Raw genomic sequence first — 17,947 nt, forward strand, 5'->3', positions numbered from 1 at the left:
ATTAAGAAAATGAAAATATGCTAGAATTTGAAGGTAGGCTGCCATTTTGACCAATCTCTCAATTTTCTCCTCTTTATAAAAAAAAAAAAAAGTTAAGTATAAACTTAATACTGAAGAGATGGTACTTTGAAAGCTAAGAACCACTGTGTCATTGAATAGGAAAAGCAGGCAAAGCACTGAAGGCCTATTTTCCCGGAAAACATTATTAACAAAGATATGGAAGCATAATACACATACTAGAGCCGAAACACGTTAAACGTGAATAAATATAATTGTAGTATATGCTTATAATTACCAACTGAGATGTGTCTTGATGTTCCAAAGATAAAATATGTTAGGATAGGGAAAAAAGCAGAGTAGAGACCATATCCGACAGGAACGGCAGCCAGGAGAGCATACGCCATGCCTGAAAGTACATCCAAAATGATTAAATTCACCAACAAAAGTTATGGTATTATTTCTACTGTGCAAAGAAAGACCTTTTCAAAGATAGGCCCACTTTGCAGCTTGCCCAGAGTGGTCTCCTTATGTCTGAGGCCTCCTACAGTCTGAGGCTATGCAAGGAGGCCTCCTACAGTCTGAGGCTATGCAAGGATGCAGAACACGGTCTAAATCAGCTGAAATGATGATGGTGTCCACACATCGCCTGTGTAAATAAATTGAATTGACAGGTAATCCAAATTACCCAGTGATCAGACGAGTGGAAAAAAGAAGTCAAAGCAGTTGGTTAAAATTTTTATCAATTCATTCAGGGAAATACAAATCAAAACCACACTGAGATACCACCTCACGCCAGTCAGGGTGGCTACAATGAACAAATCCGGAAACAACAGATGTTGGTGAGGATGCGGAGAAAGGGGAACCCTTTAGCGCTGTTGGTCCCCTTTTGCGCAGCTGGTGGGAATGCAAACCGGTGCAGGCCCTCTGGAAAACAGTATGGAGGTTCCTCAAAATATTAAAAATAGAACTACCCAACGGTCCAGCAATTGCACTACTAGGTGTTTATCCAAAAGACACAAAAGTGCTGATTCAAAGGGGCACGTGCACCCCAATGTTTATATCAGCACTATCAACAAGAGCCAACTTATAGAAAGAGCCCAAAGGTTCCTTGACTGATGAATGGATAAAGAAGATGTGGTGTGTGTGTATATATATATATATATAGAGAGAGAGAGAGAGAGAGAGAGAGAGGGAGAGAATTACTTGGCAATCAAAAAGAATGAAATCTTACCATTTGCAACAGCATGGAGGGAACTAGAATGTATTAGGCTAAGCGAAATAAGTCAGTCAGAGAAAGACAAATATCATATGATTTTACTCATATGTGTAATTTAAGACACAAAACAGATGAACATTGGGGAAGGGAAGGAAAAATAAGATAAAAACAGAGAGGGAAACAAGCCATAAGAGACTCTTTAATTTAGAGAACAAACAGAGGGTTGCCGGAGGGTTGTTGGGAGGGGGGAAGGGCTAAATGGGTGATGGGCCTTAACGAGGGCATTTGTTGGGATGAGCCCTGGGTATTGTATGTAAGTGATGAATCACTGAATTCTACTCCTGAAACATTATTACACTATATGTTAACTAACTTGGATTTAACTAAAATAAAAAAATTTTGTAATTTCATCAATTCGGTCCAAAGGCTCAGAGCAATTTTGCACATAGATATTTTGTGTGAATGCAGTGTTTCTCTGTGTTCAGAGGGACATAAGCATTGTTGCACTGCCCTTTCCACCTTTCTTGTTAACAGAAGTTAGGTCAAAACAAAGAAAAATATGGCAATTATACACAGCAGCAGGCAAGAAAACTCTGCGAGGTTTCCTCCGCTAAGCTGTCTGTCCCAAGAAGCCTCTGGGCCCATGTATTGCGGTATGGAGAAACCTCAACTTTTCTGTGTACATGGGAATTGGAAGACCATGATGATGAGTTCTTTTCCCTGGTTAAGTACTTCTTAGGTAGTCAGCACATCTTACTTAAATTACTTTCTCACATTTCACTCACTTACAGTGAGAGAAAATCAAGCCCTTTGATCCCTGGGCCCTTAACAAAGGATTACATTTAGAGCAGTTAAAAAAACAAAAGTCGAAAACAACCTAAAGATCCTGGCTCACAACCGCCCCACGTTAGCTACTGAATGAATGTCTCAAAATGGAAAAGTTAACTAAATTACACTTTGCATACTGTAATTCTATCACATGAAATTGATGTGATATGTAGAAATACATTTCCTAACATGGAGATATGTAAAGAACAAAGAAAAAGCAAAGAAAAAGCAGGATTTAAAATCGCGGTAAGCATGCCTGCTCCCCCTTTTATAAAAGTAAACCTGCATGTTGCATGCACAAAAAAATTCTCAAAAGATTTTAAATAATATACTAAGTCATTTCGATATTCAAAGACTATATAATATAATAAATACCCATGTATTCACCATCTGGCTTAAGAAATAAATTGCTAGTGGGGCACCTGGCTGGCTCAGCTGGTACAGGGAATGACTCTTGATCTCAGGGTTGCGGGTTTGAGCCCCACATTGGGTGCAGAGATTACTTAAAATCTTGAGAGAAAGAAAGAAAGAAAGAAAGAAAGAAAGGAAGGAAGGAAGGAAGGAAGGAAGGAAGGAAGGAAGGGAGGGAGGGAGAAATCGCCGGTAAAGTTACAACTCTATATACTTTTCCTCCATCACATCCTCCTTCCTCCCTCTATCCCTTGAAGGCAACCACTATCCAGAATGTAGTGCTTATCATTCTGGCATTTCTTTATTCTTTTACATAGATATGCATTTGTGTGTCTAGTAGGACATTTACTAAAATATTAATGGGTTTTCTACATGGTAGGATCAAAGGAGACTTATAGTTTGTGGAAGAGGTATTTTTTTCATGTTCTTTATATGTATTTTCTAGTTTCCTACAATAAACATTCACGCATTCATTCAACAACTATTGATTATGTACCTACCATGTGCCAGCACTATTCTAGGTCTGGGAGTGGACAAAAGAAAGTCTCTGCCCTTACAGAATTTGCATTCTAGAATAATCTGTATGCAATCATTTTAATACATGAATTACAGCAAGAAATGGCAATAATCACTCATCCCAAGAAAATGGAGTAGAATGGTGGCTCCACAAAGGGAAGAAGGAGCAGGAGATAAAAACAACCTACTTTCTATGACTTTTTCCAAGTCTTTCTCAAGCTTCACTTCCCTACACTGGGCTCTGCAGTGTTTACAAGCCTGACAAAATAGGGACTTTTTCTGTTTTCATACAGTGTCCTACTTAGGGACAACCGCTACCCAAATATATTGTAACCAGCTTTATTACAAAGGAATTTGGTGCAACAATTTTGAAATCACACCATTTCTAAAGAAATCGAAGCCATCGGTTTAAGCTGTGGAATCTCTGTGCTGGCGGCCCTCATGTGCAGGATGATGGCCTATGCCGACAATGGTGGTACTAACAAATGTTTGCAAGCATCTAGAAGGCAAAGTAGAAACTGGAGAGCAGTCTCCCCATAGTTGGGAATGAAGGTAGCCCTAAAATGCCTGCATTGATCTTTTGCTGGCTGGTGAGAATTTTTTTTATAACAAAAGTCAAAAAGATCCCATTATCCTTCTCAACAAGCGGTTTCTCAGTAAGTTGAGCCTGACCTCTCTGATGAGTTACTCTCCCACTCCTCGGCCATCCAGCCAGTGATGTGTCACGGACCGAGCCACCACTAGACACAATGGCACCCCCTCTGAAATTTGTTTTGAGTTCTCTCTCCCAAAAAACATCCTAGGCTTTCAGCTCACCTACTCCAGAATCGTTGTTGCAACATTTCTGTGTCCTCATCTGTGTCCTCATGAGGCTTCAAAATCCACTCTCTCCCTCTCTTTGGTGCCCTCCTGTCTTCTCTTGCCTCCTGTCCATGTAATTTTGCAAACACTCCGAACTCCCTTGCTTCTCTCTCTCACCTTCCCTTTTCTTGTCTCGTAAAACCCCAGTCTGGTTGAATCCAAACATCCACCTTTTGGGAGACATTTGAGCATTTGAGTGGCTAGAGAAGCTGGACCAGAGACCAGATAATTTGCTGACCCATCTCAAGGGAGATATGTGAACAGGAGCCCCACGTGGAGACTCCGGACTGCCTGGCGGCCCAACTCCACATCCTTGTTCTGAGCAAGACTCAAACCTCCCAAAGTTTCCTCAAACTGCTGCCCTCCCCCTTCTGCACACAGACATGGTTCAGACATGAATCTCAGACTCCACCCAAAACACAGAATCCGTAAAGAGATGCTCTGAATTTGCTTTTCACCATAATTTCAAACCCCTCTATACTTGCACCATTTTTTCTTTCTTCCTTTAAAAATGGAAGAGATCTCCCCCTTGTCTTTAAGGAGCAACCCTCCTACTTCTGTCCTTGAGCCCCATTCACATTCACCCCTTCTCACCACTTTCAGTTTCTCCTCCACCTGTTGGGCCATCAATGCCTTTCTCTACAAGGATATTCCCACTAGTTCCCAAATATGTTCTAGTATCTCTTCAAGGAAAAGAAAATGAAATCTTCCCTCATTCTACCTCCATCTCTTTACCTCTCTAGAGTTGCAGCTATTTTTCTACTCTAGGTCACAGCAAACCTTCTTAAAAGCATTGCCTTTGTCCCACCTTTAAGCTCTCCCCTGAAGAGTATTTGACACTATTGTCCCTCTGTCCTTTTTTTTTTTTTTTAACGTTTATTCATTTTTGAGAGACAGAGAAAGACAGAGCACAAGTGGGGGAAGGGCAGAGAGAGAGGGAGACACAGAATCCGAAGCAGGCTCCAGGCTCCGGGCTGTCAGCACAGAGCCCGATGTGGGGCTCGAACCCACGAATCATGAGATCATGACCTGAGCCGAAGTTGGACGCTCAACTGACTGAGCCACCCAGGTGCCCCTGCCCCTCTGTCCTTTTAAAAACAACCTCCCCTCTTGGCTTCTGACCCCACATCTCTCCAATTCTTTCTCTCCAACCTCCTGAGCCTCCTTATGTTTCCTTGCGGCCCCACCCCCCTTATCTTTCTGACCTCTGGATGGTCCAGCCATCTTCTCTTCCATCTGCCCCTTCTGCCTGGGTTGTCTCAGGCATTCCCACTCTTTTATATTTTTTTAAAGTTGATTTATCTATTTATTTTGAGAGAGAGAGAGAGAGAGAGGCAGAGAGAGAGAGAGAGAGAGAGAGAGAGAATCCCAAGCAGGCTCCCCACCCCTGCAGCAGTCAGCACAGAGCCTGAACCCCACAAACCGTGAGACCATGACCCAAACTGAAATCAAGAAATTAAGGGATGGAGGTTAAACCCACTGAGCCACCCAGGTGCCCCGCCTCTATTTTAAAGATCACCTCTACAGCGATGCTTTCCTGATTTTTCTGTCTAGCTCAGACGTCTCCTCTGCTCTTCACACTTGAAGTAGCTCCAACTCAATATTTAGCATTTCCACTTAGAGATCTCACCTACATCCCAAACTTAGCATGTCCAAAAGGACACTCTTCACTTTCCATCCCAAACTGCTCCTCAGCCAGCCTTTGCCATTGTAATAAGTGACATAACCATCTACCCAGTTGCTCAAGCCAACAACCTTGGAGCCACCTGTGATTTTCATCACACTAAATCCATCAGTAGACATCAGCGACTGCTGCTCCAAAATATATTTCAAATCTGTGTGGATCTCTCCATCTCCTGCCGATCTGGTTCCAGCTGACACACCTGTCCTCCAGGCTGGGAGGGGTGAGGCAAGCCAGGTGCCTGAGGCACAATACTTAAGGAAGTCTTCTGAGAGTCAGTGCCTCACTGTCTCATCCTAATCCCAGCCCTGCCCAACCTTATCTCATTCAGTTCACCAGCCGCCACCCCTCACGGCACCCACCCACACTAGAATTCTTGAAAATACTGAACTCCTTTTGGCCTTGGGCCTTTGTTTGGTAAACTCCCCCTTCTGCTCTTGTCATGGCAGTGTCTTCATCCTCTGGGTCTCTGACTGAATTTCACCTAATCAGTAAGGACTTCCTTGACCATTCTATCTAAAACAAACACTCCAACGGTGCCTGGGTGGCTGAGTTGGTAGAGTATCCAACTCTTGATTTCAGCTCAGGTCAGAATCTCAGGGTCATGGGATCAGGCCCCGCGTCTGAGTGGGGAGCATGCTTAAGATTCTCTCTCTCCCTCTGTCCCTCTTCTCCACTTGTTCTCTCTCTCTCTCAAAATAAAGAAATAAACACTCCCTCTTCAAAGTAATCCATATTACAGAGTCCAACACAATGGATTAAATCTATCGCAATCTGTAATTACTTTTCTTTTTATCTTTTTATTTATTTAATTAATCCCTCTGTCTACATTCAAAAGGAACTCCATGAAGTCAGTATCTGTGCCTGTCAATAAACCATTTAATCCTCATGGCTGAACACCTGGCATCCGGAATTGGTTTTTAAATGTCATTAAGTGAAGGATGAATGAATGCATGAATGAACCAGGTTAGCCTCCCAAAAATCTCACCTTACTATGATAATTTTATAAAAATAAAAAAGATTTAATGGATTTCTCATCTATGGAAAAGGAGTTAATAGTTTTTGTGAGGATTAAATAAGATAATTGGCCAAAGCCAGCCTAGTGTCTGGTACTTGATAGACAAAATTAAAAGTAGGGTTAATTCTTACAAGATACTTATCTATGAAAATTTGGGAGATATGGAAGTTGAAATACCATTTTTTGTATATAAAGATGATTCATTATCAGAAATGCAATTCAGTCCTCCTTTACCAAATGTTGCCATCTATTTTGTGCCAGCCTCCGTGCCAGGCACCAGCTACACAAACATTAACTTGATGGTCCCTGTCCCCCAGGAGCCACACAGAATTGCTCCATCACAGCTGTTAAGAGTCCACAGTGCACATGCTCACGTGGCATCACCTAACTATGTACTGCCCAGCCCTACCTCCTCTTCCATCCTTCTTTGTGATTGAAAACATGGTTGGTCAGGACGGGGCTCCACATGAGGGACACAGAACATCCTCCTCTGTGGAAATCTACCTGTCCTGCTCTGAGTAATCTTGAGAGCTTTATGGGCAAAGGTTGGTTCATGACATTGCTCAACGACTATTACTAACTTCTGAAATAGTCCATTTTCAAGCCATCTTTCTACACACATCCCTATCCCATTCTACTTCCCATTATTCGGCAATCTCAGATTTAACCTTCCCATAAGTTCTACTCTGACAGCTCAACCTCTAGGAAGCCATTCCCAATCCCCTAAGGCTGGGTTGTGAGCCTCTGTGCATGGTCACTTCTTAGGCCTTGTTGCCCTTGTCACAGCTCTTATTGAATGGTTATTATCCACTTTCCTATTGGACCATGAGCTCCTTGAAAGCAGGTGGTACACCTCATTCATGTCAGCATACCTAGGACCTGGAGCATATGAGGTGCCCTAAAAAATTATAATAAATAAATGATACTTCTGTTTCCATGGTCCAGGACTTTGTAGAGTTGGGGGGATAGCAGAAGCAAGGCAACGGGGATGGGGGCCGAGAAGAATGCCCATACTGCTATTCACCAACTATGCAACAGATTTCCAAGATGTTCATGGAAATATAGTATGAAGCCAGTTTAAAAACAAAACAAAACACCTCTGTTGAGACATTTTGCCAGAGATTAAAATAAGGTGATGGATTAAAAAAAGGAAGGAGGACAGAAAGAATGTTTATATATAACACTCCAGGCTAAAACACTTCCTTCACTTTCCCTTAAGCCATTAAAAAATTTTGTTTAATGTTTTACTTATTTTTGAGAGAAAGAGAGAAAGAGCACAAGTGGGGGACGGCCAGAGAGAGAGGGAGACACAGAATCCGATGCAGACTCCAGGCTCTGAGCTGTTAGCACAGAGCCTGACGCAGGGGTCGAACCCACAAACCGTGAGATGCTGAGCTGAAGCCGGACGCTTAACTGACTGAGCCACCCAGGTGCCCCCCTTAAGCCACTTTCAAATTGCAGGTCAAGGCCCATGTGTGGGATGCAAAATAATTTAATGGACTGCAATCATCATTTAAAAAATATAAGCAGAATAGAACAGGACAGAATAAAAACTATCAGAACACATCACTTGTGGTGGGAGTAAATAACTATTTCACAAAACTTGAGATATGTGTGTGTGCAGATCACAATGTAATGTATATTTCTTACTGTGAGTTGTGGTCAATAGAGATTGGGAAGCTACTGCTTAGATGCTAGGACTCTAGTTGAAGCCATGTGGCTAGAGAAGCAGCAGGGTTTCCCAGGAAGAGGCCTCTAAGGAAGAGGAGAAAAGAAGCAAATCTATCCACTAAGGGGCTCTAGAGGAAAGACGAAGATCTCGAAGGGTAAGCAAACATTGGGTACAGACCCCTGGGAGTCAGGAGGGAGTTACGAACTGCTGCTGGAGACTGTAACTCTCGATCACATGGGAGCCAATTCACCAACACTTACCTTGCAGGGTGCCCACCAGGCCAGTACTAACTCCCGAGATGATGTCACTAAGCAGCCATTCCTTGATTCGGTACTTGGGGAGCCAGTCCAGGATGGGCAAGAGATTCTTCAACACAGCCAGGCCTCTCTTTCTCGAACAACTGTCAAAGGGCAAGAAAATGGAGTTTCTAGTCCCATCTCTGCCATTACCAACGGCAAAGCACAACGTTTGAGCTGGACCCCGCTGATCTTTACAACCGTTTAGAAAAAGAGTAAGACTTGCAAGGAAAATACTAAGCCTCAAGCGCTTACCATGCTTTTGCCAAGAACTCTATCTACTCTTTTAAATGCACTGTGCTAGAAAACACAGGATTAAGTGTCCCCTCCCCTCTCCCACCTTTGTAATCCTCTGAGAAAATATCCCTACACAAGGGCCCATTTTCTAGACCAGCCACAGATAGATCAATGTGGAGTCTCTAAGTGGAGATTAATTTTCAGACTTCTAACCCAGGCGCCTTCTACTACTTGTTTGTCTTTAAAGAAAAACAAACATGCTCTGTTTATTTTGGCGATGCAAGCTCGGAGCCAGTGTATACAAAAATCTTAACATGATAAATGTATACATTTTGCTGTACCTCGCTACTTAGTATTTTTTTTTTAATTCAGCATGCCATAGACAAAAGAAAACAAATATTAAGAGTGTATGGACACTTAACAGGAACCCATGGGGGAGGGGAAGGAAAAAAAAAAGAGAGAGAGAGATTAGAGTGGGAGAGAGCCAAAGCATAAGAGACTCTTAAAAACTGAGAACAAACTGAGAGCTGATGGGGGGTGGGAGGGAGGGGAGGGTGGGTGATGGGTGTTGAGGAGGGCACCTGTTGGGATGAGCACTGGGCATTGTATGGAAACCTATTTGACAATAAATTTCATATATTAAAAAAAATAAAAGAGCGTATGGACATTATTAGACTCTTCATTCAACTAAATTATTTCAATTATATTTATGAGACAATTGGAAATTTTGATGTTCTCCATATTAAGGAATCATTTTTTAGGTGTGATAAGGGAATTGTGGTTATTTTTTCTAAAGAGTCTTTAGAGATATATACTGAAATATATACAGACAAAAAGATACACTCTGTGGGATCAGCTTCAAAAAAAATGGAGTGGAGACAAGTGGGTGGAAATAGAGCTTGGTTGTTGAAGCTGGGTGGTGGGTAAAAAAAGGAAGGGGGGGCTTCATTATACTACTTTGTCTACTTTTATATGTGCTTATGTTCTGTAATAATTTTTTTTTTAATTTTTTTAACATTTATTTTTGAGAGACAGAGAGAGACAGAGCAGGAGCGGGGGAGGGGCAGAGAGAGAGAGAGGGAGACACAGAATCTGAAGCAGGCTGCAGGCTCTGAGCAAGCTGTCAGCACAGAGCCTGATGTGGGGCTCGAACCCACAAACTGTAAGATCATGACCTGAGCCGAAGTCGGATGCTCAACGGACTGAGACACCCAGGCACCCCTGTAATAAAAGATTTTTAAAAAGAAAGAGAATCTGGCAGTAGCTGACAGTTCTAGTTTTTGTTGGTGATATCTAATTATGGATGGCCTGTTTGGGTTTAGAAAGTGATGGAGGTCTCCCTGGGGGTCCCGCTGCCTGACAGGAAAGAACTTGGAGCACGCTGTGCTCTCCTGGGTTCCTTCCGTGTCTCCGAGTGGCATCCTGCCTAGAGGAGCTTGGGGCTTTCAAGGACTCCTGGTCAGGTGATGGCTTTACCCATCATCTCTTTTTAATCGAGCCCCTTTCTTCACTGTTCTCAGCCTGGCCTTCACAAGAAGACCATAGGAACCCTGTGTACCCCCAAGCGCACTTCAGGTGTCTCCAAGAGAGGAGGGAGGGAGGGAGGGAGAGAGAGAGAGAGAGAGAAGAGGGAGAGAGAGAGAGAGAGAGAGAGAGAGAGAGAGAGAGAGAGAGAGAGAGATGGAGCTCTCGGAACACACTCTCCCCAGAGAGGAGTTTCCGGGACTAGGGTCCATTCGGGCCGAGAATGATGGAGCCACCCTGCGACCAGGAAGGACAGCAACGCGGACGGTAGAAGCCGGGGCAACCCGGCAGGGCTGCGCGACATCCCACGCCCGGTCCGCGCGCCCACACGCCCGGCCCGCCGCGGCCGCTACCTGCAGCCCTTGGCCAGACTCTCCCGCAGCGTCTTGCGCTCCTGCAGGCGCCGCTCGTACTGCTGCTGGAAGGCGAGCTCGCTGTAGACCGGCCGCGACACCACGTAGCTGCAGCTGTACTCGGGGAGCGGTGGCGGCTCCAATCTGCTGCCGGGCGCTTCCATGACCTGCGAGGCGGATGGCGAAGAGGAGGGACGAGATGGAGCGGGGAAGGAGGGAGAGGAGGCGAAGAGGAAGGGACTGGAAAAGGCGACCGCCCGTTAGCTGTCGCCCGGCCCCACCTGTTGCAGCCGATCCCGGAGCGCCCGGTCCGCGCTCTGCCGTCCTGGGCGCTCCGGGCCGCCACCCCCGGGCGCGCACCACCCGCCTGCAGGGGGGCACGTGAGGACCTTCGGGTCCCGTCGCTTGCACCTGCCGCCCGGGGCTCGCAGACTCTGAAGGAAGTGAGGCCGGCCTTGGGGTCTTCCGGAGCCCGACCCAGTCCCCACCCGCGGGCAGCCAGGGCGCTGTCCGCGTCCTGAAATCTCCCCAAACCCGGGCTGGATCCGAAGCGTGTGCGGGGCTGGAAGGGGACTCTGTGAGCGCTCCTCCCTGGTCGCACCCGACCCAGGGCACGTCCCCAGGCGCGCACCTGGAGAGAAGCACTGGCCCCCGGGCCGGGCGTGGAAACCCTAGGCCACCTTCCCCGGGTCCTGAGGCTGCGTGCACTGCAGGCAAATTCCAGCAGCAGGTCGCCGTTCTCCCGGGGGCAGAACTTTAGGGAGGTGGGGCAGACCTCTTGCCTGTTTTCCTAGCTCCCTTCTCGCTCTCAGCTTCTCAGAAAGAAGGCTGTACTGCCCCCTGCCCGCCCGCTCCGTGCCCCCACGCTAGTCCCTTCCGCAGCTAGCGCTGCCTCCCGGGAGTGGAGCCAGAGCCGAGTCAGGCCAGCTCACCTGTTTCGGCTGGTGCCCCGCCCGCAATGCCCCCGGGACAGACGCTCCGGTGCCTTTATAGCGCTCACAGAAGGCAGGGAGACGTTTTTTATTTATGGAGCAACAGAGACACCTTAGTCGAAAAGAGGAACACAAAGGCAGCGGTCTTTCCCCACCTATCTATCCTACCGGGAAAGAAATGCTACTCCTCCTGCCCTGTTCTTTCCTTTTCCCGAAGTGGGAGGCCAAGAATCCTACTGGTTGTCACCAGGATCCTCACTCACCTCCCAATTACTAACGCGGGCTGCGAGGTCAGGGGCGGGATAGGGAAACTTGTTACAGGAGAGCAGAGCCCTGCGTGGAAAACAGGACTGCTGGGAGCCTTGACCTTGGCTCCTACGTTGTGTGAATCAAGAAGCACCACAGTCTGGCACACAGCTCTCCTACTGCCCTGGGGTGGAGAGGAGGAAAGGAGCAGTGGCCAGTTTTGTATTTAATAAATGCTCTGTATTTCTAGAAAGTGTTTCTTCAGAAGTAGTGAGTGGCTGATGGTTGTAGAGGGTTCACAACTTAATCATACATTTTAGATACATTGTGTACACTCTTTTCTCTCTGTGTGTGCCCGTGTGCGTTACATTTCACAATCAAAATCAGGTGTCCAGGTGGCTCACTTTCTTACCCTGTCAACTGTTCGGTTCTATCTTTCTTCTCAGTCATCTGGGCAATCAGGGAAGGAATCAGCTGGACTAGACAGGAATGGAGACTAGAAAGAAGTGAGGGGAATAGGATCTACCCTACCTCAGCAGGCTTCTGTCTTCTGCTGGAATGAATCTTGCTAAAACTGACTAATGCAGGTGTAGATGAAAGATGGGAGAGTTTAGCAAACAGGTGGATTCTCGCCCTATCATCAGTATTCTGGAGTAAATGCAGAAGAGACTCCAAAACCATGGACCTTCTGGACACCAGCCTGCAGTTACCTACCTAGCTGGAAAATACAGACAATGACAATTCTTTAAGCTCCAGGAAACAGAACTCCTCTTGGGAGAACCCTAGTGTAAATTCCCTGTAATTGTATCCTACGAGGTCTGAGCATGTGCATTTTTCCTAATAAATGAATGAGTCAACAGCTTTCAACAGATTTCAGAAACTTACTTGACCCGTAAATAAGGTTAAAGGACACCTGGCTGGCTCAGTCAGAAGAACATGCAACTCTGAATCTCAGGGTCCTGAGTTCAAGTCCCACCCTGGGTGTAGAGATTACCGAAAATAAATAAGATTTATTTAAGATTACTTAATTACTTAAGATTACTTAAATTACTTAAAATAGAATAAAATAAAGGTAAGAACCATTGCAGAAGGGAACCAAAAATAAAAATCCAGGTCGTGAACTTGAGAATTCTATCCATTTGCAAGGGAGGTTTTGCTTATATAGTTGATCCTTGAACAACAGAGGTTTGAACTGCACAGGACCACCTACCTATAAGTGGATTTTTTCCTCGTAAGTACAGTACTGTACTGTAAATGTGTTATCTCTTCTTTATGATTTTCCTAATAACATTTTCTTTTCTCTACCTTACTTTATTGTAAGAATGCAGTATATACTACATAAATCACACAAAATATGTGTCCATAGACATTCATGTTGCCCGTAGGTAAGGCTTCCAATCAAGAGTAGGCTGTCAGCAGTTAAGTTTCTGAGAAATCAAAAGTTACTGGAGGATTTTTGATTCCACGCGGCTGGAAACACTTAACACTCATGTTGTTCAAGGACCAACTGTATATAACAGTGGTTCTTAACTAAGGGCTATTTTACCCCTCAGGGAACATTTGGCAATGTCTGGAGACATTTTTGTTGTCACGCCTGGGGGCATGCTACTGAGATTTAGTGGATGGAGGCCAGGGATATTAAACATCCTATGATAGGGTTTGCTGTCCCTCTTAGGTTCTGTATGATATTCAAAATATACATCTATTAATAACTTGCCACACATACTAAACATGTACTAAAAATCTCTCCCCATATATATGTATATACGTGTGTATATACAGAGAGAGAGAGAGTGCGCAGGCATTTTCTGTAAGTAACATATTATTGGATGTGTAACTCAACTACACTGACACAGAGGCAAGTATTTATCTTCAAGTAGATTCTGACTGTTTCCATTCTATACACCCTCACACATAGCTTTAAGCACCAGGTAAAACACTGTCTTCTGCATGAACATTCCTTGATGCTTTCAGTCAGAATTAATCCAGTCCCTTTTCTGAATTCTCTTGGCCCCTTATCTGATTTTCTCTTAAGATGTCTTTCACTATCTACCTTAGTATAGTATCATAATTCTGTTTTCATACAAGTCTTATCTCCCTCACTAGACCAAAACTTTTTTTTTTTTTCAGGCCAAAACTTCTTGAAGGCAAGCACTATGCCTCCCTCAACCATTATTGCCTTTTATAATGTTTTCTAAGCAGATATACTTAGAACCCAAACACATTTCTTTTATTTATTTATTTATTTATTTATTTATTTATTTATTTATTTATTTTGAGGGAGAGAGAGACAGAGTGTGAGCAGGGAAGGGGCAGAGAGCAAGGGAGACACAGAATCCAAAGAAGGCTCCAGGCTCTGAGCTGTCAGCACAGAGCTGGATGCGGGCTTGAACCCATGAACTGTGAGATCATGAGCTGAACCGAAGTCAGACGCTTAACCCACTGAGCCACTCTGACGTCCCTGGTCTACAACTTCTTTAAAGACTTAAGTCTATGTCACCAATATCTTCTAGGGTGCCTAGAATTTCAAAGCATCAACTCATATCATTGTTTCCACAGTAACTCACCTAGATGATTCACAATTCTTAATTGAATTAATTTGGAGATTTTACACAAATATAAATATAGCCCATATGGCATCCCAGAATTTCTGCTCCCAGTTACTTGCTATTTTGAACACTTTTAGTCTGGGACAGTCAGCTCTGTGGACCACTTGTATCAGAGCTTAGTGGTGGTTTTGGCAGTGGTGGTAGTGATTCAAAGGAACAACAAAGTGGGGTAGAGGTTTCAGAAGGACAGAGGAGAAAATAGACTATCAAGTAACACTAGAAGACAAGGGTTTAGTAACCTTCTTTAGAGAAGAGATTTATTCTTTGAACTGCATCTTTCTATGTAAGAATTTGGTTTAATAATCACACAGGGGCGCCTCGGTGGCTCAGTAGGTTAAGCGTCTGACTCTTGATTTGGGCTCAGGTCATGATGCCAGGGTCATGAGATCAAGAGCCCCATGTCAGGCTCTGCACTGAGTGTGGAGCCTGCTTAAGATTGTCTCTGTCCCTCTACACCACCCTCCCCTTATAAATAAATAAAAAACAAAACAAAAATTATTAAATAAAAAACAAAACAAAAATAAATTAAACATAATCATCACACCATAATAAGTGTTGCATATACCTGGATAAAGATATTACTTTCTTCTGTTAAATCCCTTTTCTAAGGAAGAAACAAATGGTGCATGGACAGAATAGCCTCTCCTTTACAGATTTCTATAAAAGTAGAGAATTGCATTTCTCATAGGTCTGAATTTGGCTGTCTTTTAAAAACAGAGAAGAGTAGGATGTGATAACAGCTTGCTCTCCCTGTCCAATTTACTTGTTACATTAAACACCTCAAATTACTCATGTAGGCTTTACAAATCAAGTTTCACCTGGTTCACATAGAGGTGGGTGGTTCTTATTTATCAGAATTTAATCGTTTCTAGAACTTCTTTCCAAAGAGATAATGTGTCACTTCAAAATAAATGTCAATGTTATTGTTACTTTCCAGCACTTATTTAGCCGTTAATGCTGATTTAAAACGCATTTCAGGGTGCCTGGGTGGCTCAGTCGGTTGAGCGGCCGACTGCGGCTCAGGTCACGATCTTGCAGTTCATGAGTTCAAACCCTGCGTTGGGCTCTGTGCTGTCAGCTCATAGCCTGGAGCCTGCTTCAGATTCCTCTCTCTGCCCCTCCCCTGCTCTCTCTCTCTCTCAAAACGAAATAAACATCAAAAAAAAGTTTAATGCATTTCTTATTTATCATTTAGGCATTTGGAGTGTAAGACAAACCCCATTATTGAATCTACACATGCATTCATTCAAGGATTTATTCAGCATTTATTAGTGCTGGCCATGGCCATAATGATAAAGAAGCATGGACACAGGTCTCCTATCTGTGGGATGCAGCAGGTATCATATGGTCACAAAATGTATACACTATTTCACTGATTCTAAAATGCACATTTTCCACATGTTATCAGGACTCATCTTCCAACTGATGGTATGCTAGAGTTCAATTAACAGCAATTTGGGGGGGGGGGGGCTTTTTTTTGCTTTTTTTTTTTTTTTTTACTCTTCTCTGGTCTAGAGGGCAGATTTGTGGTATAAATTTTTACTTCCTTCTTTGCGGACAACTTAAAAGTTCCCTAATACAAGAACTACAAACTAATGGAAATGTGCAAACAATGCCCAAAAACTCTTGTTTTCAAAAGCAACCTAGATTCCGATGTTTATCATCATCTACCTTTGAATAGTAATGTGTGTAGCCTATTCATTATTTTTTTCGGTAGAACTGAATGGAGTCACTTCTGTTTGGAGGCAGCATTTGGAAATCACTCTTGTCTATATTTCAAACAGAAACATTGTTCACGTTTTAGGCTGGTGTTGATGATCAGTAGAAACTCTGAAAAATCAGCTCCCTTGGGAGAGTGGTCATTTTGGCTGGGAAAATCAACTCTAATCCTGAGCTTTTATTTTCCTTTTACTTGCTAACTTTCTCAAGACAATAGACGCTAAATTTCTGCCATTTTTATACACAAAAAGAACTTCAACTTTCTCTCACCTTTTCTGAACAACTGATTGGGCTTCTTTTCAGTAACCATATAATGTCATATTCAATTGTTCTCTGTTTCCTGTATGTTACTTTTTTCCCTCTCCAGATATAAGATACGCTCTTTGAAGACAGAAAAAATATCTTATATGTATTCTGTGGTATTAAAAAATAAGACATGCCTGTAAGTGGACAAGTTAAAAAATACATTAAATTAGCAAATAGCGATCACTTCTTATCTCATTACCTAGATAATCACTGTCAACCTTTCTGATTATTTCCTGCTTATCTTTTTTTTCCCTATCTGTAAATAAGATTATATAATACCAGTCTTCTTTGTATTGCTACACAATACCTTGGCAAATCATGGCAATGTAATAGTTACTGAAGAAATACTTGTTAAGTTATTGATTGCTTGATCTTTAATGATGGAATATTGAGAAATTGTCAGGTAGGAATGAAAATAACTTAAAAAACTGAGAATCCATCCTTTAAAAAAATCGCTAAAAAAGCATTCTTTCTAAAACTGTGTGGCTGTGCATTCCAATTTAAAACAACTCTCAATGTTAATAAAAATTCATTTGTATATAGTTCAATAATGTCTCAGTAGAGGAAGCACCACATTCTTGAATATGACTCCAAATTTGGCATGTGGTTTGGAAATTTGTCTCTCACTAGCATGAAATAATAGCATAGTTTTCTAAGCTAAAACAATTTGAGTTTCTTATTATTTAAATGTATTTAGCTTTTAATTTTTGTTTGTTTGTTTATTTATTTGTGAGAGAGAAAGAGCACAAGCAGGGGAGGGGCAGAATGAGCGGGAGACACAGAATCCAAAGCAGGCTCCAGGATCCGAGCTGTCAGCACAGAGCCTGACATGGGGCTTGAACCCACAAACGGTGAGACCATGACATGAGCCGAAGACAGACGCTTAACCAACTGAGCCACCCAGGTGCTCCTAAATGTGTTTAGCTTTTAAAGTTAACCTTGCATATCTGTGGTTTGTCAGTGGAGGGAGAAAAGGGAAACTTGTGGAATGTTTCAAGTAAATGGTGATGTGCACTGTTGTCATGAGTTGGATGTTTATGTACTTCATTCATTCATTCATTCATTCATTCATCCATACACTTCTTTATTCATTCAGTGAGTATTTATTGAACCCCCTACTTGTATTAGACCCCATCTTAAGTGTTAGGGAAACAGCAGTGAGCAGGTTTGACAAAGTTCCTGCCCTCAAAGGACTTAAGACTCCCGTGGGGGACAGTGACTGTAAGCGAATCAGTAAATCAGGTAATCTTCCGTTATGATGAAATCTATGGGAGTAATAAACAGAATGATGTCACGTGGAATTCCTGGTGGGGAAAATGCAATGAACCAAGAGCAGGAGGATTGCTTTGAATGGGGTGGAGAGATCTGAATTGTGAGGAGACAGCCTTCCTGGAAAAGGGAACCACAAATGCAAAAACCCTGAGTCAGGAAAGAGCACGCTGTGCTTGAGAAACGAAAAGGAAGGCATTGTGGCTGAAGTCGAGATAAGGCAGATCTAGAGATAGCAAACTGGGAACCCTCC

The 17,947-nt window shown here is 43.3% G+C and overlaps 1 protein-coding gene across 3 annotated transcripts in view; it reads right to left on the minus strand.

Annotated features, from left to right (window-relative positions):
- The window catches only part of SLC26A4 (solute carrier family 26 member 4), a 55,029-nt gene extending 42,461 nt beyond the window's left edge, over positions 1 to 12,568 (minus strand). Inside the window, exons 1-4 of one of the 3 annotated variants that reach the window (XM_060632265.3) lie at positions 11,546 to 12,568; positions 10,614 to 10,780; positions 8,464 to 8,603; positions 296 to 406 (exon numbers count right to left, since the gene is read on the minus strand). In XM_060632265.3, coding sequence (XP_060488248.1) covers positions 296 to 406; positions 8,464 to 8,603; positions 10,614 to 10,777 — 415 coding nt within the window. In that variant the 5' untranslated portion in view covers positions 10,778 to 10,780; positions 11,546 to 12,568. The other 2 variants (XM_060632266.3, XM_060632267.3) reach the window with 2 other exon arrangements.
- Positions 12,569 to 17,947: the final 5,379 nt, after the last annotated feature.

The sequence above is a fragment of the Panthera onca genome, chromosome A2, assembly GCF_046562875.1.
Source record: "Panthera onca isolate mPanOnc1 chromosome A2, mPanOnc1 haplotype 2, whole genome shotgun sequence".
NCBI classification, from domain to species: domain Eukaryota; kingdom Metazoa; phylum Chordata; class Mammalia; order Carnivora; family Felidae; genus Panthera; species Panthera onca.